Source organism: Brachyistius frenatus, unplaced genomic scaffold (genome assembly GCF_029030835.1).
Source record: "Brachyistius frenatus isolate BFR_SWC_R1_liver_20210118 unplaced genomic scaffold, ASM2903083v1 Contig_349, whole genome shotgun sequence".
In the NCBI taxonomy this organism is placed as follows: domain Eukaryota; kingdom Metazoa; phylum Chordata; class Actinopteri; family Embiotocidae; genus Brachyistius; species Brachyistius frenatus.
The window spans coordinates 2,990-12,500 of record NW_027210948.1 but is presented as its reverse complement, the minus strand read 5'-3'; the positions used below and the strand labels follow the sequence as shown (position 1 = coordinate 12,500).

Genomic DNA, 9,511 nt, shown 5'->3' with positions numbered 1-9,511 from the left:
GAAACATCGTCATCACCAACACAACACTGTTTGTTTTGTTTGTCTCAGCACAACACATGACCCTGAGCAATCTGTAACCATGGTAACGGCTGCAGTCTGTGGCAGACTATCTCTCCGACCACTCGTTATACAGCACGAAGAACTCCACTTTATTCTACCGAAGATTCTACTTCATGTTTCATCACACAAATAAAAGTGTTAAATACAAGTAAATAAAACAAAATAAAAGCCCTGCAGCAGAGGTTTTATAGACTACAAAATAAAAGCCCTGCAGCAGGAGTTTTATGGACTTCAAAATAAAAGCCCTGCAGCAGAAGTTTTATGGACTTCAAAATAAAAGCATTGCAGCAGAGGTTTTATAGACTTCAAAATAAAAGCCCTGCAGCAGAGGTTTTATAGACTTCAAAATAAAAGCCCTGCAGCAGGAGTTTTATGGACTTCAAAATAAAAGTCCTGCAGCAGAGGTTTTATAGACTTCAAAATAAAAGCCCTGCAGCAGGAGTTTTATGGACTTCAAAATAAAAGCCCTGCAGCAGAAGTTTTATGGACTTCAAAATAAAAGCCCTGCAGCAGGAGTTTTATGGACTTCAAAATAAAAGCCCTGCAGCAGAGGTTTTATAGACTTCAAAATAAAAGCCCTGCAGCAGGAGTTTTATGGACTTCAAAATAAAAGCGATGCAGCACTATCGTTTCTCCTCTCTTCCTTCATACAAGGATGTTTTCCAGCTGCTTCTCTCCTGATCACAGCGTCATGATGACAGACTGCTGACTCATCACACCGGCCTCCACCCGATGAACCACTTCCTGTCTGAATCTCCCTCCTACTTTCCCGCTCGGCTCTCAGTTCTTCGACCAGAGGTCAGCTGAGGTCGAGCTGCCGATCAGAGTTTCTGTTTGTTTACATTCACACAGACGATGACATCACTCAGGTAGAAACACCTGTGAGCTTCAGCTGCTATAAAAACCTTCAGTCTCTCCTGATCCGACCCAGTTCCCCCCCGCTGCTCCGCCCACATCTATATAATCTATCTGAGGGAAGCAGACGGAGGAACGTCTGACCACAAGGACAGTCTGGACAGACAGAGACGTTCAGATGGAGACGCACTGAGAAAATAACAATAAAACAATCCAGAGAACATCAGGTTCACAAAGGAGAGAATCGAAACACTAAACTCACTTCAACAACAAAACAAATCCAGAAAAATCCTTCAGAAAATCAACAGACAAAAATCCTGAAGAATGAAGAGAAAAATAAATTAGAACTAAGAAACGTCGAAATAATAATAATAAAAACAGAAAAGAATAAAAGAAGAGATTCCTGATCTCAGAGAACAAACAGCTTTAAGAGAACCGCAGAACATTCAGAGGGTTCAATACACAGAAAAATAAACATTCACACACACAGGGTGAGTCATGATGCTAGGAAACACACTGCTGACTCAACGGAGAGAGTGTGTGTGTGTGTGTGTGTGTGTGTGTGTGTGTGTGTGTGTGTGTGTGTCTGTCTCTGTGTGTGTGTATGTCTGTCTCTGTGTGTGTGTGTGTGTGTGAGTGTGTGTGTGTGTGTGTGTGAGTGCAGCTGCTGTTTCCTGTCATCACTCAATCACTCTTTTGATTTTAAATAATGAACTTTATACTGCGCGCACACACACACACACACACTCACACACCCACACACACACCCACACACACACACACACACACACACACACACACACACACACACACACACACACACACACACACACACACACACACACACACACACACACACACACACACACACACACACACTCTTGGGTTTATTTACTGTCAGCTCAGAGCCGACAACGCTAAGCTGCTCAACCTGAAAACACACATGAACACACAATGATTACACACACAATCAATCAATCAATCAACCAACCAATCAACCAACATACCTACCAACCAATCAACCGACCCACCAACCAACCGACTTACCAATCAATCAATCACTCAATCAACCAACCAACCAATATCAACCAACCAACCAATCAACCTACCAATCAACTGACCAACCAACCAACCGACCTACCAATCAATCAACCAACCAATCAATCAACCAACCAACCTACCAATCAACCTACCAATCAATCAATCAATCAACCGACCTACCAATCAAGCAATCACTGTATCAATCAATCAATTAATCAATCACTCAATCAACCAACCAACCAACCAACCAACCAATCAACCAACCAACCAACCAATCAACCAATCAACCAACCAACCCACCAACCAATAACCAACCAACCAACCAATCAACCTACCAACCAATAACCAACCAACCAACCAACCAACCAACCCACCAACCAATAACCAACCAACCAACCTACCAACCAACCAACCAATCAATCAATCAACCATTCAGTAAAACTGCGATCAATAAAGGGACATTCCACAGTAATGTGAGTAAACATGAGTTATTGACTGACAGGAGATTAAAATGATTGATCAGGATCTGACTTGTCAGCATGCAGCCTATAGTTCCCATGATGCACCTGGACAGTTTCAGAACTTCCTGCCTGGCAAACAGTCACATCTGTAAACACCAAAGAATATGACATCACTGTGACATCATCAGTGCTGGTCCCTCCTCCTCCTCAGAGTTCTTCGTCCTCACCCTCAGAGTTCTTCTCCCTCCTCCTCCTCACCCTCAGAATCCTCCCTCCTCCTCCTCCTCAGAGTTCTCCCTCCTCCTCCTCACCCTCAGAGTTCTCCCTCCTCCTCCTCCTCCTCAGAGTTCTCCCTCCTCCTCCTCACCCTCAGAGTTCTTCCTCTTCAGAGTTCTCCCTCTTCCTCCTCACCCTGAGTTCTCCCTCCTCTTCCTCAGAGTTCTCCCTCCTCCTCCTCCTCTTCCTCAGAGTTCTCCCTCTTCCTCCTCACCCTGAGTTCTCCCTCCTCTTCCTCAGACTTCTCCCTCCTCCTCCTCCTCTTCCTCAGAGTTCTCCCTCCTCCTCCTCCTCTTCCTCAGAGTTCTCCCTCTTCCTCCTCACCCTGAGTTCTCCCTCCTCTTCCTCAGACTTCTCCCTCCTCCTCCTCCTCTTCCTCAGAGTTCTCCCTCTTCCTCCTCACCCTGAGTTCTCCCTCCTCTTCCTCAGAGTTCTCCCTCCTCCTCCTCCTCTTCCTCAGAGTTCTCCCTCTTCCTCCTCACCCTGAGTTCTCCCTCCTCTTCCTCAGACTTCTCCCTCCTCCTCCTCCTCTTCCTCAGAGTTCTCCCTCTTCCTCCTCACCCTGAGTTCTCCCTCCTCTTCCTCCTCCCTCTTCCTCCTCCTCTTCCTCAGAGTTCTCCCTCCTCTTCCTCCTTCTCCTCAGAGTTCTCCCTCTTCCTCCTCACCCTGAGTTCTCCCTCCTCTTCCTCAGAGTTCTCCCTCCTCCTCCTCCTTCTCCCTCTTCCTCCTCACCCTGAGTTCTCCCTCCTCTTCCTCAGAGTTCTCCCTCTTCCTCCTCCTCTTCCTCAGAGTTCTCCCTCCTCTTCCTCCTTCTCCTCAGAGTTCTCCCTCTTCCTCCTCCTCTTCCTCAGAGTTCTCCCTCCTCCTCCTCCTTCTCCTCCTCCTTCTCCATCTTCCTCCTCACCCTGAGTTCTCCCTCCTCTTCCTCAGAGTTCTCCCTCCTCCTCTTCCTCAGAGTTCTCCCTCTTCCTCCTCCTCTTCCTCAGAGTTCTCCCTCCTCCTCCTCCTCTTCCTCAGAGTTCTCCCTCTTCCTCCTCCTCTTCCTCAGAGTTCTCCCTTCTCCTCCTCCCTCCTCCTCCTCCTCACCCTGAGTTCTCCCTCCTCTTCCTCAGAGTTCTCCCTCCTCCTCCTCCTTGTCCTTCTCCCTCTTCCTCCTCACCCTGAGTTCTCCCTCCTCTTCCTCAGAGTTCTCCCTCTTCCTCCTCCTTCTCCTCAGAGTTCTCCCTCTTCCTCCTCCTCCTTCTCAGAGTTCTCCCTCTTCCTCCTCCTCTTCCTCAGAGTTCTCCCTCTTCCTCCTCCTCCTTCTCAGAGTTCTCCCTCTTCCTCCTCCTCTTCCTCAGAGTTCTCCCTCTTCCTCCTCCTCCTCTTCCTCCTCCTTCTCCCTCCTCCTCCTCACCCTCAGAGCCCCCCCTCCTCCCCACCTCACCTCTGCAGTCAGAGTTTCCGCTCAGCAGCAGCAGCAGGCAGCAGATCTCCAGGAGCTCTGCTCTTCCTCCCATCATCCTCCTCCTCCTCCTCTTCTTCTTTTTCTTCTTCTACGAGTGAATAAATGTCACCGGGCCGCTCCTCCTCTTCCTCGGTGTCTTCCTCTCGGTGTCTCTGTCGTGTTTGTTGTGGTCTTCCCGCCGCAGAGCTTCATGCTAAACACCGAGCGGAGTTTTTCTTCCTCGGGCGCGCCATGGCAGCCCGTCCCCGCTGAGGACCGTCGGCAGCGGGCTTCCGGTGAGCTGCTGGCGGGCAGCGGGATCCCAAATGTCGGCGGCTGCTGTGGAGTCTGCCGGGTGAGTGAATGCTGTGTTTATGTTGGAGTAAAGTCGGTCCTCTCCGCGGACACCACCGATTTCTGTCCTCGTAAACTCGACTAGAAGCTAAACTACAGTTAAGATACCGGAAATACGCGCTGCTTCCTGTGCAGCATTTCAAAATAAGAGTAACTTTTCTCAAAAAGATGCCGTAACTTAGTGAGCACGTAAACTCAGACCACAGCAAACAAATACAGTACTTCATCATTTCTTTAACTAAAAGACTTTTGCATAATTACTATTGTATGTTGAGTTTCAGAATGTATAATTTATGTGTTGAACAAATAAATATTTTGATTATTTATGTGTAAAAACACCTGAAACACTTTGTGGTGCCAAATTCTGAAAAAATTAAAATGTTCTGCTTTTTAATTTAATATTTTTAAATAATTATGTTGTTTTTTTTATCTACAATTTTTAAGTCTGTTGGTTGATCAAAAAAGTATTATGATGATATCACTTGGGACTTATTTTATTTACTTTTTTTTCAAACCTAAAAAACAATCATGTGCTTGATAAAATAATCAGCAAATTATCCCTTAATAAAAACAACTATCAGTTGCAGTCCAAAATAAAGAATTATTACATCATAGTATAACAGTCACAGGAGCAGTGAGTACTTTTACTTTTAGTGTAGTTTTACAGTGTTGTGTTAGTACTTTTACTAATTACTACATTATTTTAGTATTTAATTATTTTTGTAGTTTTAAAAAAAAAGAAATTCTTGATTGGTTGAATAGATTTTAAAACAAAAAGATGATTTTTCAGCTAAACACACCAGACTAAAGCAACAGGAAGTAGAAATGATTCTATTCTATAAACTATTGAAGACTGAATGTCTGAATCATGTTTTCTTTCGTACTGTAAACCTAACAGTGCATTAGACCTTTTATTTTGAAGTCACAATAGCTTGACCGGAAGTCATTAGCTGTTCACGCAACAAAACTAATCTCCAGCTGGAAAAAATGTTTCTACTGCGCACGCGCCCCTCCCCGCGCTGTGCAGGGCAGCAAACCGAGCGCTCCCCTCCGGTCGCATCATCACAACTTTATTTTATTTTGATGGGCAGGAAGGTGAAGCTGTCCCGCTTACAGTTCGACCTTCACCGGAAAACACCGGTGGGACCCGACGTAGAATTCAAACACTCCTCTGGTGGTCGCTGATTGGCTGAAATTGAATCCCAGTAAAAGAGACCGTGAGGCATTCAAGTGTAAACTGTAAACTGAACTTTCAACAAATCACAAACATTTTAACCAGTTTAATCAATCAAACATTTTTTTTATTTTTTTTTAAATTATTTCCTATTACTGTAAACTGTTTTTAATTTTCAGTTGATTTTTTTTCCTGTAATCAACTAGTTTATAACTTTTATTTTATTTATTTCACTTCTTGAACTATTTTCTGATTCTTCTACAGTTGGTTTCATTAAATAAATGTTTTCTACTGTAATATTTTTTATTTACATTTTACTTTGTTAAAGTTTAGTATTTTATTCACCTTCCTGTTTATCTGTCGTTTGAATGAATGAAGTTTGATTGATGTAGATTTTTAACAGACTCTATTTTTAAGTTGTCGAGTTATCACTTAGAAATTAATCAACAAATACTTTGATTACCAACGAGTTGCAGTTTCAAACAAAACATTAAGATGTGCTGCTTTTCTTGGAAGAAACTACATATTTGAGTTTTTTGAGCAAAACTAGATTCTTTTATGACATTTTCTTGAAACTTTTTTTGAGACAGCTTTTTTCTGATGTTCCATTAATCAGACGATGAACCAGTGACGACAACAGGTACGATTTTATCCCTCATTTTATAAATATCACTTCTATTGATACAAACATATGAACCTGTGCTAAAGTCAACAGTAAAGCAGCTGAGCACCAACTTGTTCATGAGGTGTTTCTCTAGACTCCGCCCCCAGCAGGAAGTGCTGGGAGGTGCTGAGGCTGCTGGGATATGTAGTCCAGAGTTGGTCCCTTCAGCTCCTCTTGCTGAGCTGCCGGTACAGCTGGATGGTCATCAGCTGGACCTCTGGGTCTCCGGGCTTCATGTCGATGGCTCTGAGGAAGAAGGTGAGCGCGTCGTCCAGCTGGGCTGCGTTGTAGAACTCCCTCCCCCGGAGGACCAGCGACTCGTAGCTCTCTGACGCCGCCTCCTTCGTCCCGGTCGCCGCGGTGAACTGATCCATCCTCTCGGAGGAGCCCAGCTCGGCCTCGCTGCTCGACTCCTCCAGGCTCAAGCTCATTTCTTCAATATCTGCTGAGTCCTCCTCCTGCTGCTCCTCCTCCTCTTCCTCCTCCTCCTGCTGCTCCTCCTCCTCTTGCTGCTGCTGCTGCTGCTCCTCCTCCTCTTTGTCTTCCTCCGTCTTCAGCGTCTCTTCCAGCTGAAGCCCATCGTGACTCGGACCAACAACGTCCTCCTCTTTGGCCTCGTCAGAGTGTATCTCTGACTCCTCCCCCTCAACGTCCGGCGGGACACGCTGGACGTCCATGTCCTCGATGATGGACAGGAGGAGGGACCGGCGGGACGACACAGACACGTTTCCTCCGACGCTCCTCCTCGACTGGAGAGGGGCGGAGCCTGAGGGCGCCGACTTTGGCGTGGAGGCTCCGAGCACCTGGAACGAGTTGTCGAGTTGACTCTTCATCCCGTGATCCTCGTCGTCGTCATCATCATCATCATCTTCTTCTTCGCTGTCGTAAATCACTGCAGCTCTCTTCATCTGCAGCTCGCACTCGGCCTTCGTCAGCTCCTGCGCCTTCTGGACCCGCCCCTCGATGTACCGGTGCTCCTCCTGGTCCTCGGGGGCCTCGTCGTGGTGGACGTCCAGGGAGAACATGAGGTCGTGGTCGGAGATGCCGAACACGTTCATGGCGTGGAGGCCGGCGATGTGCCGGTCCAGCTCGGGGTCGGTCCGGCGGTGCCGGGAGTGCAGCGCCTGCAGCTGCAGCTGCGTGCTGGAGGTCCGCGGGTCCTCCAGCGTGAACAGCTCCTTCAGCTCCTGCTTGCTGAAGTAGCGGAACGGGTTCTTCTTGTCGCCGGTGCTCTGCCGGATCAGCGAGTCCTTGAAGACCTGCCGGCGGTAGATCTTCTCCTCCACCGTGCCGCAGGTGATCAGCCGGTAGATGACCACGTTCTCCGTCTGCCCGATGCGGTAGACCCGGTCCACGGCCTGCGCGTCTGTCGCCGGGTTCCAGCTGGGATCGTAGATGACGACTCTGTTCGCCGCCGTCAAGGTGATGCCGACTCCGCCCACCTGCGTGGTGAGGAGGAAGACGGAGTAGCGGCGGTCCGTCTGGAACAAGGAGATGCGTCGTTCTCGCTCTGCGATCTGCGTGACGGTTCCGTCCAGCCGCAGCACGTCGAAGCCGCGGCGGCCGAGGATTCGCTCCACAATGTCCAGAACCTTCCTGTAGTGGGCGAAGACCAGCGTCCGGTGGCCGTCGCGCCGCAGCCGCTCCAGGAGGGCGAACAGGAACACCAGCTTCCCCGACTCCGATATCAAGATGTCGTCGGGGACGTCGGCGATGCCGTGGGTGTTGGCCTCAGCGCCGCTCTCCTCCAGACCCAGCTTGGCGACGGCGCCGGCGGAGAGCAGCCGCGGGTGGTCGCACAGCTTCTTCAGGATGTTGAGCTCTGCGAGCGGCGACCTGCTGGTCATCAGCAGCTCCTTGATGTGGTCCAGAGAGATGAACTGCCGGTAGATGTCCTCCTGGACGGCGCTCAGGTACGTCCACACGATCAGGTCGTTCTTCCTCATCAGTTTGGGCATCGCGGCGCCGCCATCCGTCGGCCGGTTCGGGCTTCGCTCGCCCTTCTTGTCCGACTCTTCCTCTCTGTGCGGATGTGCGTCGTTCATTTCGAGTCTCTGCACGTCTGATTTGGTCCTGCGGAGGAAGTACGGTTGGATGATGGCCATGAGAGTCTCCGACATCCGGGAGCCGAGTGCCTTTTCTCCGGGCGTGGCGTCCTTCTCGCGAGCCCGCGTGATTGGGTTCTCGTACTCCGCCTTGAAGGTCTTGGCCGTGCCGAGCAGTGTTCCCTGGCAGGCGAAGTCGAACAGCGCCCACATCTCCCGCAGGTTGTTCTGGACCGGAGTCCCCGTCAGCAGGACCCGGTTCTTGGACGGGACGGCGCAGGCGCTCTTGGCCGTCTTGGTGGACGAGGACTTGATCTTGTGCGCCTCGTCCAGGATGACGTGGTCCCACGTGAACTCGCGGCCGCGGAAGGAGGCGAGCTGCTGCCAGTTGTTCATCAGCATGCTGTAGGTGGTGACGACCACGCCGCCGCACCGCTGCACCTTCTCCAGGTTGCGGATCCGCTCAGCTTTGCTGGCGCCGTGGAACTCCTTCACCCGCATGCCGGGCGTCCACTTGGCGAACTCTTTGGTCCAGTTGGTGATGAGCGACATGGGCATTACCAGCAGCGCGTGCTTCACCAGCTCGCCGTCGTACATCCCCGACAGGAAGGAGATGACCTGGATGGTTTTTCCGAGGCCCATGTCGTCGGCCAGGATGCCGCCGCCCCGCCCGTCCCGGTAGAGGCTGTAGAGGAAGGCCACGCCCTCCCGCTGGTAGGCGTACAGCTTGTCGTGCAGCTCTTTAAAAAGCATCAAACCGCAGCCGTTTACGTCCACGAATTCCTCGTCTTCGTCCTCGTCCTCGTTCTGGGCGAGCAGCTCTTCTATCTTCCTGATCCGACCTCCCAGCTTCTGACTCGGCTGGATGTCGTGGGCACGCCTGAAGAGCTGCAGCGCTTCCACCATGTTTCCTGCTCGGGCGACGTCTTTCCCGTCCTGGATCAACCTGGAGAACGAAGGACACGCCGTCAGACACAAGGACAGCTGCGTGCCGGCGTAACCATGGAAACCATCACATCTCTCCGAGGTCGAGTGGTTTCTCCTCCTGAACGCTGTCAGCTTTTTATTTATTGTATTTCGTAAAAATGTTCTTCTTGGACGTTCTTCTTACGTCAAGTGATTTTCCTTTTTGGAATCTTTATCATGTTCAAAAAC

At 49.7% G+C, this 9,511-nt stretch overlaps 2 protein-coding genes across 2 annotated transcripts in view; both read right to left on the bottom strand.

The window, feature by feature from the left end:
• LOC138636063 (disintegrin and metalloproteinase domain-containing protein 9-like) overlaps positions 1–4,588 on the bottom strand; it is a 6,084-nt gene extending 1,496 nt beyond the window's left edge. Inside the window, exon 1 of the mRNA XM_069723884.1 lies at positions 4,120–4,588. Coding sequence (XP_069579985.1) covers positions 4,120–4,195 — 76 coding nt within the window. The 5' untranslated portion in view covers positions 4,196–4,588. The remainder of the gene's footprint in view (positions 1–4,119) is intronic.
• Positions 4,589–6,308: 1,720 nt separating this feature from the next.
• On the bottom strand, positions 6,309–9,307 carry ercc6l (excision repair cross-complementation group 6-like). Its single transcript, XM_069723860.1, has one exon. It carries the CDS (start codon positions 9,260–9,262, stop codon positions 6,476–6,478), a length of 2,787 nt encoding a protein of 928 aa, XP_069579961.1. The 5' UTR covers positions 9,263–9,307; the 3' UTR covers positions 6,309–6,475.
• Between the last annotated feature and the right edge of the window lie 204 nt (positions 9,308–9,511).